This window comes from Lycorma delicatula, chromosome 13, assembly GCF_047948215.1.
Source record: "Lycorma delicatula isolate Av1 chromosome 13, ASM4794821v1, whole genome shotgun sequence".
NCBI lineage: Eukaryota > Metazoa > Arthropoda > Insecta > Hemiptera > Fulgoridae > Lycorma > Lycorma delicatula.
Window position 1 is genome coordinate 27,070,755 of NC_134467.1, and position 16,475 is coordinate 27,087,229.

General features: G+C 31.4%; 1 protein-coding gene across 1 annotated transcript in view; it reads right to left on the minus strand.

Annotated features, from left to right (window-relative positions):
* Positions 1–4,560: 4,560 nt before the first annotated feature.
* LOC142333698 (gamma-glutamyl hydrolase A-like) overlaps positions 4,561–16,475 on the minus strand; it is a 30,127-nt gene continuing 18,212 nt past the window's right edge. Inside the window, exons 3-5 of the mRNA XM_075381126.1 lie at positions 15,843–15,954; positions 7,326–7,555; positions 4,561–5,838 (exon numbers count right to left, since the gene is read on the minus strand). Coding sequence (XP_075237241.1) covers positions 5,466–5,838; positions 7,326–7,555; positions 15,843–15,954 — 715 coding nt within the window. The 3' untranslated portion in view covers positions 4,561–5,465. The remainder of the gene's footprint in view (positions 5,839–7,325; positions 7,556–15,842; positions 15,955–16,475) is intronic.

Consider the following 16,475-nt stretch of genomic DNA (forward strand, 5'->3'; position numbering starts at 1 on the left):
TCTCGATACCGGCTCCACCTAGCGGGTATAGTTTTTACAAAAACGTTTCTTTTCACGTAAATAATATAGCAGTATATTCTAAATATGAGAAAATCGGTCCATAAATGTAGTTTTTTAAATATATCGACTCCAGCACCACTTAACGGGTCCATCTTTTTGTAAAAATATTTCTTTCCATGTAAGTAATACATATTTTTAATATGAACCAGATCGGACTATAAATATAATTTTTCGAAATATTTCGACCCCAGCGCCATCTAGTAGGTCCAAAATAATTCAGAAACCTTCGCGGGCGTTCGCACAACTTACCAAAGTTTTATCGCAGTCGGATGAATGGTATAGCAACGCATGCTAATAAACAAACATTCATTTACATACATATATACGTTACTCATTTGTTTCCAGAATTTCGAAAAGAAAAGTAAAGTGAATAGATGTTAGCGTTTGCCAGTGTCGGAAAAGTAGTAACTACTTACCTGCAGGGGGTCCACCGGAGCTACTACACTAGCTGCAGGGGGTACACCGGAATCAGCAAAATTTTGAAAGTGGTCTATGAGAAAAATAAGTTTGGGAACCTCTGGTCTAAATTATCATTATATGTTTAAATAAACCACGAAATACATTTTTATTAAAAGAAATTGGTAAATTCTTTACCTTCCACGACTAGAAAATAAGTGCTTTGCATACAATTAGTGACATGCACTACAGACATGTTGTTGTTCGTGAGATATAGTCTGTTATTTCTGAAATGACTCAGTGTAACACAAGTGTCCAGCTTCTGTTGAATAGTCATCTACAATAGAATTTCAGGTAATGAGTGTGCCGATAATGCGACAATAGAATCTTCTTTATTGCCTGCTATATATTTATGAAGATCTTGTTTATTTTCTGAAAAGGATGATTCATGATGATTGGAAAAGTGAGTAGAATGCTACCATCAAGAATAAACCTTGTTCAATTAAGGAAACTGTATCATCGTGGGGCTCTTCATTTAGGAGTAACTGACGGAGAACGTTATTGTTTACCCTTTTAGGAAGAGGGCACAATAGACTCGCTCATGGTCTTGACGGCTGTGTAGGTGTGTAACGCGTGGGTGTTGTGGATTTTAGTAGCGTATACTGTTTTCTGCAGGTTCTTGTGTGTTTTTGGTGTATGTATTAGACGTATATGTTGCTTCCAGTAGTGTTGTTTGTGTGGTGTGTGACATTCTTGGATTGTTATGACTGTGTGTGTGGGCAGTTCCCCCTTCTTCTGATGAAATGTTTTTATAAGCAGTCCCAGGAAGGGGGAAGCCAGGGGTGTATGTTTAGTCGGTAGTGCGCAGGTATACATACGCTTTTCGATACAACTGGCGGAACCTGTTAGCGAGCCCGATACTGCTTAGGCGCCCGTAAATGGGGTTACTTCATCTCTTTAACTCGGTCATGGACATCTCAGACTCGGACCGATGCACCTTTTTCCGTTGTGGATTGTGTCTTTTATGTGATATTGCGTTGGAAAGTTAAGTTTAAGGCTAACGTCCGAAATATTTAGAGAACAATATGATGGTGTTATCCAATGTCAAACTATTTGTTAAGGACAATTCGTAGTGTGCGCTCAGAAAAATCTTTAAAATCACCTTCAAAGAAAGTTTTTTGATTTATCTGTTTCTACGATGTTATGGTAGAAACTAAAAAAAATTCCAATTGAAAAATATATACTACTTATAAAAAGTTACCTAAGATTTTTTTTATTTGTTCGTGGGGGATCAATTATGATGAAATTTTATTCTTATATTATTACTAAAGTTTAGATAAAATGAAAAAAAGTTGAAAACACAATTGTTTCCAATTTATGGCATACACACGTATAAATATACAACTTAATTTAAAATATTTATCACTTTACTTAAATATACTATTTTTTCGTGTATTTAATTGAATGATTCTTATTAAAGTGCGCGCGCATACTGTATTTAATTCGCGCAGGTGTGGCGGTAACAGCGGTGACGATCAGCATTAAATAAACTAATGTAATTTCACAACTTATATAAATCAAATTTCGATTGTATTGTCGACAGACTGGTGTAGCCGCGAGGCTTAACGCATCAGGTACCGAGTCATTCGGGAGATCGAGTTCTCGATCCAGTCAGACCGAGTTTCATTTTTACACTTTAATTAAAGGGTGTCCCATATAAAACGCAACCCATCAATCACTCATCCATGAAATTTCAAAAGTCAAACTTACTCCCCTACTCGGTACTGAAATGGACTCGTCCAACATCTGAACATCGCGGCGACGCAGTAGAACACTACCGATAGTAACAACAATGCAATCATAACGTTCAGTGTATTGCTAGAGACAAGATGGTGTTTTCGCTAGATAAACGTGTTTTTATTGTCGAGTCGTACTTCAGTACGAAATCAGCGGTTGCAGTGCAAGATTTGTTTCGCCGTAAGTACCCAGATAAACCGGCTCCTAACAAAACATCAGTATTAAGGTTAGTCGCAAAATTTAGAGAGACCGGTTCTGTTAATAACAAGGAACACAAAAGATCTGCGTCAGTGTTGAATACAGATACATTCACTGAAATTAAAGACCGATTACTCGTCTCGCCAAATAAATCGATCAGACGTTTGTCTGCTGAAATTTATTTGTCTAAATCAACCGTTCATCGGGCGACCAAACGATTACAATTACGACCTTATCGCATTCGGTTCATCGACTTCTTGAGCCCGACAATGAAAAACGGCTACAATATTGTCAACGGTTCCGTTGATTTCTGGGTGAGGGAATTAACTTTATGGATTCGTTATTTTTGACACGTTATGGAAACGTGGGGAGTTTATCAAGAAAAACAATTACACCCGCAGAAGTCGGGCGTGTGGTTCCCGAAAAAAAATAATAAGTCCTATTTTTTTCGAGTACACCATTAGTACAGAACGATATCAGGATATTTTATTTCGGTTCATCGCACTCTTGGAAGAGGAAGACAGACACTGCCGGCTACAACATGACGGTGCGACATCGCACTATGAAGGTTCGACTTAAGATTTCGTCAAGGAATCCTTTGGTAATCGTGTTATCGGTCGAGGCTTGTGCCAACAAGATCTCCAGATTTGACTGCGACGGATTTTTTTCTACGGGATTACCTCAAAGTGAAAGCCTACAGCAACAAACCACGAACACTTGAACGATTGAAAGTCAATACTGAACAAGCTGTATTAAATATCCAGCCACAAACTTTGAAAAAAGTCGCAAGAAACGCTGTAAAAAGAATTGAAGCTTGTATTCAAGAAGATGGCGGCCACTTCCAACATTTATTCTAAATGTAAGGTAATGGATGGTAATAATAAAAATTACATTTACATATGCCTTTTTATTATTTCAATACCTACCAATATAAGGTTGGGTTGCGTTTTATATGGTACACTCTGTATTATTCATTTATTTAATTCTACCACTCATCTGTGATGTCAAACCCATCAGACGATCAACACAACACATATAAGTAATCTGAACAAGTTTGGTCAAAATCGGTCCAGTAATTCTGGAGATATAAGGTGATTTGTAGGACGAAACACATACACATATATACGAATAATTTCCATCCAGTTTTTGGGGTTCCTTAGGTGTCAGACATCAAGATTGGTGAAACCGCATATACCCAAACTAGACCGATTACAATACTTTCCCTTCTAGAGCTTTAGCAGTATCTAGACGGGAAAGTAGAAGTTTTGAAAAAAAAAATCATAATTTTTAAACTTTAATCGGCTCTCCCTCCCGCAATATTGCTTTCATAATATTTCGTTTGAATTTTTTGCATTACTACTATGTTTAGAAAGACATGAACAAAAATTCGATAAAATATGTAATAAATAAAAATAATTTGTTTACAATTTTTGGTGAATGGAGAATATTTGAGTATTTTTTTTTTAAATGATAAGATATACAAGCACGCGTAGGGTTATGTTCACAAAATGTTTAGAAAATTGACCTCCCAAAACACACCCCATCCAATGATGATATTTCCCACCGATCACATTGAGAATCAAAATTTTTACATTTACCATCTGTTAAAAATAATAATTACAGTTGCTGTTTTTAAGAAGCTTTTTTTAAAAAAACACCTGGAATTATTGTTTTTAAACGTGGCATATCCTATTTCTAATTTGAAATTTATATTTTACTTTACATTTCAGTTTGAAATATCAGGAAAACATAATATTTAACTTTTTCTTTTAATCAACTATCACCTTCCTAGATCGCCTGAATGCCCCCAATTTTCTCTGGGCCTTCTACCGCCTCCCTGAAGGCCTCCAGGCTTACAAGGAAGCATTATCACCCATTTTAAGAATGTATGGTCTAGATGAATTAGTGGAACCCTAAAATAAATACTTATTTATTTTTGTCATGATCACCACCATTATGCGTATATCTATTTCAATTAAATTAGCCAGGAAAGCATCAGGATTTCTTTAAAAAAAAAAAACAATCACATTTTGTTAAAAGTACATATTTTTAAATTCTGTTAATAAAGGATTTAAAAAAAACATGTTATAAAGAGAATACTTTATAATATTCTTTTTTATTTTTTTCTAATCTTAGATAAGATTTGCATTAATTTTTAAAAATACATCTAAATTAATAAAATTGAAGTCATATTTAAATTAATATTTTCAAATATTTTGATAATTTTACAAATATTTTAATCATTTAATGTTATACTTAATTCCTTCATTAAATTAAACTATAAATTTTTCATGAAACTAAAATATATTTCGAGTAAAATTAGCATAAACATAACAATTTTTTAGCTACTTAAAAATACTTAACAATTACTAAAAATAGTTCGTGAAGTGTGCATTTAAATTATAAATTTAAGATATAAAATTTGTAATTTATTTTAATTTTATCAAACATGTCCCGTTGGTATGATTATATAATAAATAATTAAAATACAAAACCCACTTAACCAAAAATCTTTTAATGTGTGTTAGCGCTTTCGGAAACGAATACCATCTTCAGGAACTTAATTTTTTTTTTTTTTTTAACTAAAACTTAGTCGTTTTGAGTAGAATTGTTATGTAAAGTGTGTAAAATATTTAAAAATGGTCAAATGGAATGTTACAACCGGTGGAGGCAGTCATTTGACAGGAAGTTAACTCGACACAATTTTAACAGATGACAACCACCTTTCTACATTTTACATACTTTATATAACAATTCTACTCATGACGACTAAGTTTTAGTTAATAAAAAAAAAAAAATTTAGTTTCTGAAGATGTAATTCGTTTCCGAAAACGCTAAAGCGCATAAAAAGATTGTTGGGTTTTATATTTTAATTATTAAAAAAATATTTTCTGCCACTTACATCGTTTTTAACTTCATCATTTAATGAACTTTTCTATTTTTATTTTTTTTAATGTAGTTTAATTAAAAAATAAATTCGTACAAGAAATCCTTATTGATTTAATTAAATTACATCAGTGATCTTTAAAGTAATATGTTTCTAAATTATAATTTTCTGGTGTGTATGTAACAGGATAATTATAAATTAATTGTTTCTTTTCGACAGCTTTACTAGGAAATTCATGATCATTCATTTTCGATACATTAACAATCCAATCGTAAAAATATCGATTAACTAATATCGATAAATAATTATGTGGATTATGTTGTATCGGATTCCATTCGTATGCTGGTTTTTCTGGATGAAATTGGACACCAGCAAATGGATAAACTATATTTTCCATACTGGATATAAATTTTATACCGTGAGCATCATAATTGGTTGATAATATACGCCATTCTTTATCCAAATTAAATTTTATAACGTTCTCTTCCGTTAGACAGAATCTGTAAATAAATAAATTAACAAAACTTTTAGTATTATAATAATTAAAAACACAAATAATTATAGATGTAAAAAAAATAGGTAAGAGAGTTATTATACTTTCAGAACTGTGAAGGTCCCGGGTTCAAAACCCGGTCAGGAATTGCATTTTAGATAGATTTCATAAGAAAGCTACCGATTGTAATGGATACCATGATTCGACATCCGAAAAATTTCGATATATCTTCGCGTTTCAAATCCCCCAGACCCCAAAACCACCTCAGTTCAAAAGATTATACGTACATTTATATATATATATATATATATATATATATATATATATATATATATGTCGGAGAGGCGAGGAGATTTGTCAGGGATTCAACGTTTAGCGCTTCACTCACCCCCACCATTACAAGTGGAGAATATATAAGATTACAATAAAGTTCAATTAATAAAAATGAGTAGATAACTCGTACAATGAAACAATTACAAATGATAACCATCACTTATCAACAACTCAGTAGTACACGAATTATAATATAAGATTAATTTAATTTAGAATTCAAATAATATTAAAACAACTTGCGATAGACCGAGGCTCAGGGAAATAACGAATTCGCGATCACCAGGACGTCTGTTCGATCTGGGTTCCAAAGCAAGACTACCCTTTCTCCATATTCTCAAATAATATACCTACTGCATATTTCCTTTTCCTTATTAATTTTATGATACCCCTATCGTCCTGGGATCCCGACTACGTTGACAACCATGTGCCTACCTAGGCCTAAGCCTACCGCAATAAAACAATTTAAACCTTATTTTACAAAATATTACAAGTAATAGTACATTTCTTAAAACTACTAAAAATACAGATATTCTAAAGAATATTCTCATCGTTTTGTCGGAAGATACTCCACTGTACTTTATTCTCCGACATATATATATATATTTCACTTTCTTGTGGACACGATAACTGCCGTAATTTTGCGCCAATCACTTTTACATTTTTACATAAAATATAACGACCCAAAATCTCGCCAAGTACTATTCAAACATTTCAGAACTAAATGATGAATAGCTAGGTGTAATTATATTTAAATTAGCTGATATCTACTGCGCATATGTTATGTTGCTATGGAAACCAGTTTATTTTTAATGCCTGACCGGAGGTTAATTTATAGAAATAAATTACTGCTAATTATTTTTTTGTTAGGTCACATGTGCGTATGGAATAATACATTATGAATTGTTTTTGAAGTCTATTTTAATAATGAACAGAGTGTACTGAGAATATTAGACAGGAGGAGCATATTTAATAATTAGTGCGCATACACAGACCAGCGCTCTTGACAGTTCAGTTGATCTGTATATCTATTATAAAATGTTATTTTTAAGCTTTATTATTAAGAGTTGCTGTTATAAATTCCATGATAATGTTGATGGCAATTATATGAAAAATAAACGTAAGCTAAGATTTATAGTTTATTAAAATAAATAATATACTTACAAATGGTGATTTGAAGTCACTGGTTTCGTGGTTAATATTTTTATGTAATCACTTGGTAACGCTTTATATAAAAAGCTATTCTTAAAATTATCTTGAAATATAACGGGCATATTCATATTATCACATAAACAAGGGATTAATGGATTTATTTGATTTGAACCTATATATGATAGTATCTCCATTCCTTGACATATACCCAATATTGGAAATATTTCTCCATTATTGTTCATCTGAAAAAATAAAAATTAAAACAAATATTTTAGTTTTATTTTATTTTATTACGCTTATTTTCTATTGGAAATATCTGTTAAATACATTTTTTTTTTAAATTAAGAAACGTTTGCATAATTCTGCGCAAGAAGATCGAGTTTTTATTAATTAAATCTGATTTTAATATATTTTTTTTTTTTTTTAATTTGGTTTAATATTGCTAAAAATAGATACCCCAGACAAAAAAAACGTCAACGTTCCATCATAACGAAGCACGCCTGCTCACCTGCCTAGCTAACATTTTTTCAACCTTAAATTAAACGTAACTCAAGAACGATTCGACCAATCCTCATCAAATTTTTACATGCACAACTTCAAGTATACTACTACAGCATATCTAAATTTCAATAAAATTTATCGAGTAGTTTTGGAGAGTTTTGAGCCACAATATTTTACACATAGACGCTTATATGAAAATATAAGGAGACCTATTTAAGTGAATGGTATTTTCGTACTCTTCATATCTGAAAACGTTATGAAAAATCATTTTTACCCACCAGTCCCACCATGCGACCGAAAGTAATACCATACGTTTCTTCGAAAAATCTGTTTAAAAAAATTGGATTTGATCGGAGAGATAAAAGGTCTGATCTAAAATTAGCCACGTGATTTTAGATTTGTACAAGTTAAACATTTTTTGTAAATGGATGAATTAAAAGGCAGAATAAAAAAAGGAGTGGGAAAATTGTTTTCTATCATCTTTTTATAAGACTGCCCAAAAAGAAGTGTAATGTATGTTTTAAAATGTATGTATGTATGTATGTTTGTTCCACTGTAGAAGTTCAACGGCTGAACCGATTTAGATCCCGTGCTGGAATCCTTACGTTATCGAGAGTAACATAACCTATATATAAATATCTCTTTTTTTCTTCTGTTTAGCCTCTGGAACCACCGTAAGGTATTACTTCAGAGGAGTTGTGTGTGTGTGTGTGTGTGTGTGTGTGTGTGTGTGTGTGTGTGTGTGTGTGTGTGTGTGTGTGTGTGTGTGTGTGTGTGTGGTTGGGTGTGTGTGGGTGGGTGTGTGGGTGTGGGTGTGGGTGTGGGTGGGTGTGTGTGTATGTGTATGTCGACACACACACACCCACACACCCACACAAACACACACACACACACACACACACACACACACACACACACACACACACACACACAGTGGAGATTTGCTGATTGAAGCACAAACTTTAATGAATTGAATTAATGAACTGTGAACTGTGAGTCTCTATAACTGTGTGAGCTGGGTTTGAACTGAATGATTCGAATCAATCGATTGAATAATATTACAATAATAATAATAGAATTAAATTTACATTAAATTAAATAAAATAATATTAAATAAATTTAAATAAAATTCTGTTTAATAATAATGGACTTCCTGTCGGGACAGCGTGGAGGATAGAGTGGTGAAGTGAGCAACCCTCAAATGGCAGTTGTCATCAACTGGTAACAAACAGTGTACCCCTAACCCGCTGTTTTGGGGAGTGCACTTATAACATCTTTGCAAACAATCTTCCGATTTTCAAAATTCAAACGGGGTATTTGTTAATAGGTTGAATGCTAACTTTTACATGCATCAGATACATTCTCCATTGAACAAATTGAGGTTTTTCGGAAATTCTGTTATATCTTCAACCAATCTTCCGACTTTCAAAATTCAAACAGGGTATTTGCTAGTGTAATACAAAATCACAATTTGCTAGTAAAATACAAACCACGATTTACTCACAAAAAACAAGTGACCTGCGCTACGCCGAGATCAGCTTGAACTCGTTGAGGTCCTACAAACGGTTTTTGTAGAATTTTATGACAGTACGGTTAGAGGTAACGCTGTTGGAATCGGATTGAGGATTTGTCGCATTTAATGCTCTAGGGCAGAGGTTCCCAAACTTATTTCTCTCATAGACCACTTACAAAATTTTGCTGGTTCCGGTGGACCCCCTGCAGCTACATTTCTACCATATTTCCAGTCGACGGAAAATGTGAAGATTAGATCTAACTATGAAAATTTGCGTTACGGCTGAGTTCCACGAACTAACAGCTTCTGAAAAAAAAAAGTGAGAATCGATCGGCTAATTTTTGATCGACTGTGCTGTGAGTGGGTGTCAAAAAAATAAAGTTGGCCGATCAAAAAAAATGCTTCCATCCAACTTTACATTTTTGACATCTACTCACAGCACAAGAAAGCAATCGATTCTCACTTATTTTATTTAGAAAACTTCCCATTCAGAGTGGTAAAAAGTAAAAGAAAAATAGTATATTTTTTGTGTTGCATTTATTCAAATATGTAATCGTTACCCTATTAATTATTATTGTTATCATATTGCGATGTAATATAATAAAATTGTCGTAATATAATTAAAATTAAACATTAATAACGTAATGTAACTTCTACAATGACAATCACAAAATAGTTACAATTTTAATGGGAGGGATATACTTGATGGATTGACAGCAAATTATCAATATTTGGCTTCAGTTTTGTTAGGAATAAGCGCAAATCTCCCCGTTCTGTGATATTGAATCTGCTCCTTTTTTTTGATAAAAGGTTTGTAACGACGTTAAATCCTTTTTTCGACAAGATATGACGAGGGAAACGCTATCAAAAGCTTTCTCGCAATTCCCCACAGTCCAGGATATTTTTCTGATATTTCTGCCTGCAGCCAAAATGTTTGATACCCTCTTTTAAATTTCACCTTCAGCTCCTAATTAGTGTTAAGCTCGAGTAGCTCCTCTTGTAATATCGCATTCTCCACTTCCGTTTCATCAAATGGATTTATGATCCGTGGTGGTATTTCCATCGTCAGAATATCTTCAATTCTGATTTTGAAGTCATCATGCAGGGCGATTAAATGTTGAACGTATGTCTGAATATCCTCATCAAGGCGTTCTACCTGTGACAAGTTTGAAAACTGGGAAAATACGCGCCGACTAATATTTTGCTTCATAAATTTCAATTTTCCAAGAAAAGCTGAAATTACACCCTTTGTGTCTTCTTGTAATTGTAAGTTACAGTCGCTGAGCTTCTCAAAACATTATCTGCCTAGATTGATACGCAAAGTCAAGCCAACATTTTAGTTCTTCTCTATCGAAACCAGATGAATTTTCGTGGACCTCCGCTTACAAATTGTGAACCCCCATTTTTTTGTCACGCCTACGTCGAGTTTCCCGTGGACCCCTGGGGGTCCACCTGGACCACTTTGAAAATCAATGCTCTAGGGGGACAAGATAAAATGGAACGGCGTATGTTGCCAGTAATATTGTGCTGGGTTGTAACTGTGAATAAACTACAACGGACAACCCCTAGATAGAGCTGTCGTAGATCTGAGTATTCACATCTTTGCCAAGAGTCAGGTCTACATAGCACTGAGTGACGGGAGACAATCGGAGAATTTAGTCATTAGTTTTTTGGATTCCAGAAACTTACTGGATGATCCGTACGATAAGAAATCACTAGACTTGAGAAATCTAACTTCAGATTGTTATACGCCAATTAAATAAATAAATTGAAATATTTACAGTTTCCTCATTTGGTTCAGTACGTTAAATACTATGTATCTATAAATTTTCGAATCGTGAATTTTTCTCGATGATCATTAAAAAGTATCAAATAATAAAAAAACAATTATAAAAATTAATACCCACGACTGTTAAAAAAAAAATAATAATAATAAAACAAGTTGAATTAAAAACCGACAATAAAAAAAGAAAACAAGGTATGAAAATAAAGAACTAAACATCGTTATGCAGTATTTAATTAAATAAAATTATAGCTGACCGATCAACTTTCTGACTGGGGGCTCTTTAAAATAGAATAATTACTATTCAGAGCTCTTTAATATTGGACAATTACTATTCAGAGCTCCACGCATTTAAATATTTTCGTTAAAGGGCAAAATTTTCTTATAGATGTGGTGAGAACTTTATCATTAGACAACCTTAAATGCCTGATATTTATACAACATGAAAAATATATTTAAACGAATTAAAACTGTCTGAAAGTTGATTGGTCACCTATTATTTTATTTAAATACTGTATAACGATACTAAGTCCTTTATTTCCATACCTTGTTTTCTTTTTATTAATTCTATATATTGTCGTTTTTTGTAGTTCAATTTATTTATTCTTTTTAATTTTTATTTTTGGAGTCGTGTTTTTTAATTTTTATTATTATTTAATTTGTCGATCTTCGTGGCGTAGTAGTAACATCTCGGCTTATTATCCAGAAGTCCCGGGTTCGTATCCCAATCAGACGCAGAATTTTTCATGCGTTAAAAAAATTACGTTTCATATTTCTACGCAGAAGTTTTGAGCGTATGTAATGAATTATTTCATTAAGAAAACAAAATTATTCATACAAAAAAACAATTGTTTATATAAATAACCGTTTAACCTAACTGTTTTTTTATTTTATAAAAGTGTCTTGTTTTATGTTATTTATTTTATCATTTTAGTTTAATCTTCCATTATTTCAAGCTCCTTTATTTTCTAATGACCTTCAATTTCTTTCAAAGAAGAAAAAAAATCCCTTTTGGTATTCCGGAAGGTGGAGGTAAATTTCACCGGTGCTAAGTAGTGGATAAAAAAGGATTTCCACCTTAAAGTTAAGAAAAACTTCAAATTTACTTAATACGATAATGGTTGTCGTGAAAAAAGTTTCACATGTTTAGCATATGACAATTTATCTTCTTACAATTCCGGCAACATTTTCGTCATTCTTTGCCATAACAGCTGCTCATACCAAAAAAATTTTAAAACAAACGTTTTAGGTAATGTTTAGAGGACTAACGACCACTTTAAACCGATTCAATACTGTGCCTATTAAGGGCGGTATGAATTTTTTGTCTTCGAAACCCCATTTTTTCCACCCACTGGGCCAATGGTTGGTGATATCAAAAAACTTACTTAGATAAATTTTAGGCCCTTATTAGAAAAATAGTAGAAACTTTAAACGAATTCGATATTTTACTTAATAAGAAAGTTATAGAGATATTTTGTTTTTTTCGAAAAAGCCCCCCATTTCCACCCCTATGGTCCATTATTGCCCTTTAACAAACTCCACTGAGATTTTGGGTCGTTATATTTTATGTATCAATTTGAAAGTGATTAGCGAAAAATTCCTGTTGTTATCGTGTCCAAAAAGAAGTGAAATATATATATAATTTTTTTAACAGACGATGGTTTTGAGGTCTGGGGAATGTGAAACGCGAAAATTAGTCGTAATTTTCTGGAATTCGAATCATGGTACCGATTAAAATAGGTAACTTTCTTATGAAATCTACCTAAAAAGGATTAAAGAAAAAATATTTTCTTTGAAAGTGGAGATGTAGTTTTTCATTGTTTTAAGCCACGAAATACATAATTTGTAAAATAGCTCAGTTTTTTCTTTGTTTTTCATGCCGAATCAGCAATTAGTTGACACATTTCAACAACTATTGAAAGGATTGTATGATACCTTTTAGAAATTACGATGGACAGTTGAAATTAATGCACACTGGAACGTAACGGGAAAACAAAATAATATTTCATAAAGCGACAGGTGTCAATATTTTAACATTAACATTTCAAAACTTGTTGAATTACATCTTCAAATTTGATTTTTTTCAGTCGCCAATGTTGTGGAGTAATAAGGAAACTAACTATTGATTATCAGAAAAGAGTATAGTTGATTCAACTTAAAAATGAATCATATTATTCTTAATTTTTTGTATTTTTATGTAAGGTGACAGTACTTTTTTTTAACAGAAAGTCGTAATTTCCATCAGTTTTAATAAATATTCTTTTTTTTTCTTCATAACCCTTTTTTTCATCACAAGTGAAAGTATGTTTGAAAAATTCCCTAGGCTCTCCTAATTAACAGATTTAAAATTTTCAAAATGTATATGAAAGGTTGATTTCTCTTTTATATGTAATTAAAGTTTTAAGTATCTAGAGACTTTATTTCAGGCTCTACACAATTTGGAAAAATCGCATTTTTTTTTAAATTTGGATTGCAAAATTATTTTTTTTAAATTGTCAAGAGAGATTTTTTTTGGTGTGTTACTTTATCATATCAAAAAGTTTCTTTGAGATAAAATCTGAAGGTCCCGCGTACAACATAAGAACTTTTTTTTTGAGTTATTGCTATTTTTGCATCAATAATAACGTATTTTTCGATTTGCAACCGATGATATTGTATGTAAAATTTACCTTTTCTCTGTCGATCTTTTCTCTAAAATGAACAGTTATCGAGTTATCTAGAGAAATAGAAGAAAAAAAATTAATATTTTCGAAATTTTGTTTAATAAAAATTGAAGCACACCTTTCTTAAATTAAGGCATAACTAAATAATCATTTCTCATGATATTCCAAAGACATTAAAACAAAAATTAAAATTCATACAGAAAAAATCCAAATACGCCTATTTTAAAACATATACTACGTGGAATGTTTGTTACAAATCAAAATTTATTTATAAAAAATAACACTACTTGATAATTATAATTTTTAGCTATATATCTTTACTTTTTTGTACGAAGTAAAGGAAGGATTATGATCGCGAAAAATTTCAGTTTTCAGATTTCAACGGAAATATCAATTTTGACCATCCGTGAATCCATTTTGACTACTTCGGTGTGACGTCTGTACGTCCATATTTTCCCACATAACTCAAAAATGATTACACGTAGAATGTTGAAATTTTGGATTTAGGATTGTTGTAACATCTAGTTGTAAACCTCCCCTTTTCATTGCAATCGATTGTCCCAAAAAGTGTCCAAAAAAAGCCCAAAATCAAAAATATATTTGAATTTTGGAATTTTTCATAACTGAAGTAATAAGCCATAATTTTTCTACCTAACAAAGTAACTTCTTCTAACAGAGTTTACGTAAAGAAATAAAAGAAGGTATCTCTCATAGTGGTATTTAATTTCTAAATTTATTCTTACTTTATTAATTCAGTTTAATTTTATTGAATAAATAACGAGACCCTTAAATTTCTGTTTTATTATTATTATTTCTCTTTATTAATATTTTATGCTGTTATTCATTCTTGAATTGTATTCCATCATGTTTTTTTATTAATATTTATTTAGTAAAAGAAAATATTTTTTTTCTTTTAAGTCTACATTATTTAATTTTAATTTTAATTTGATTGAAAAAATACCATTAATTAGTTTAATACTTAATTTTCTGCTTTGTATATTTCAAATTTCGTATTATTGCTTAATTAATTTCACTCTATATTTATTATTAATTTATTAATCATCAAACAACCCTATTTGTTCCAAATAAAAAAAAAAAATTACTAATCGCTTTTATTTAACTGTTTCTGGTTGACCTTTGGTATTAAATCTTAAATTTTATGTATTTTTCATTTTTACTTTTTTTGTTTTACAAAGTAAAGTAGTGTGATGGCGAAAAATGCCGGTTTTCAGATTTCAACGGAAATATTTCATTTTGATCATCCCTGAATCCATTTTGACCAGTTTCAGCGTGACGTCTATACGTACGTATGTATCTCGCGTAACTCAAAAACGATTAGCCGTAGAATATTGAAATTTTGGATTTAGGATTGTTGTTAACATCTAGTTGTTAGATCTCTCCTTTTGATTGCAATTGACTGGACCAAAGATTTAAAAAAAAAATTCCAAAATCCAAAAAATTTGGATTATTTTGGAAAAATAATTATTTTGTTTATTGTTAGTGAGTGTTATTTTATGAAATTAAATATCGGAAGAGTTTTTATGTGAAACCTTCGGTGTTAGAGGAAGGCGGAAAAATCGTGTCTCCGCCAATCTATTAATTTGTAGTTGAGAATTGTTAGTTATTATTTCTTAATTGCAGTAATAAGTCATCATTAAGAGATTTTCAACGACATATCATAAGTGGTACTTATTTTCATTGGTTCCAGAGTTATAGCGAAATAAAATTTTAATTAATAACATATTTGGATCTTACAAGGGGAAGACACATCGGTTTGAATCCGACTTCATTTCCTTTCTTTTTTTTAATTTAAATATATTTATTTATCAATAATTTTTAACTTCTGATTGTAAAACATATTTTACGATGAATAATAATTCAATACCAAAAAAAACCAAAAAATATGAAAAAATATCAGAAGCTATTAACTAAATAAAATTTTATGAACGTTTAAAAATTTGTACATGTAATTTAATAGGTGTACAAGGAAGTTATATGGTGTCCACATCAGATTTTTTTTTATTGATAAACAGAATTGTTATGTTACACACGATTAATTAATAAAATACCTGCTTTGCTATATTATATACTCTAACTGTTGCTTCGCCAAAACCACCTTTAAGTTCAAATATCGATGACCCTCCAGGTATAAGAACTCCATTTATGTAACTTAAAGTTTCCCTGAAAAAAAAAAAAAAATTAAAATCAATTAAATTTTTTTTAAATTTAAATAATTGAAGAATTAAATAAAACAGATCCCTGTATTACTAATAATCCAAAAAAATTACAATGAAATTTGTAAATTTCGCAGATATAATTTCTTGGTCTAGTGATGAACGCGTCTTTCCAAATCAGCTGATTTGGAAGTCGAGAATTCCAGCGTTCAAGTCGCAGTAAAAACACAGTTATACTGATTTGAATACTAGATCGTGGATACCGGTGTTGTTTGGTGGTTGGGTTTCAATTAACCACACATCTCAGGAATGGTCGAACTGAGACTGTACAAGACTATATTTCATTTATACTCAAACGTATCATCCTTATTCATTCTCTGAAGTATCCTGAACGGTAATTACCGGAGGCTAACAGGAAAAAGAAAGATATCATTTCTTCCGCTCAAAAAACAAACATTTCTGTAATATAAATAAAACTGTTTTTAAAAAAAAAACGATACTGATATCAGAAAAGGTAACACACTACAT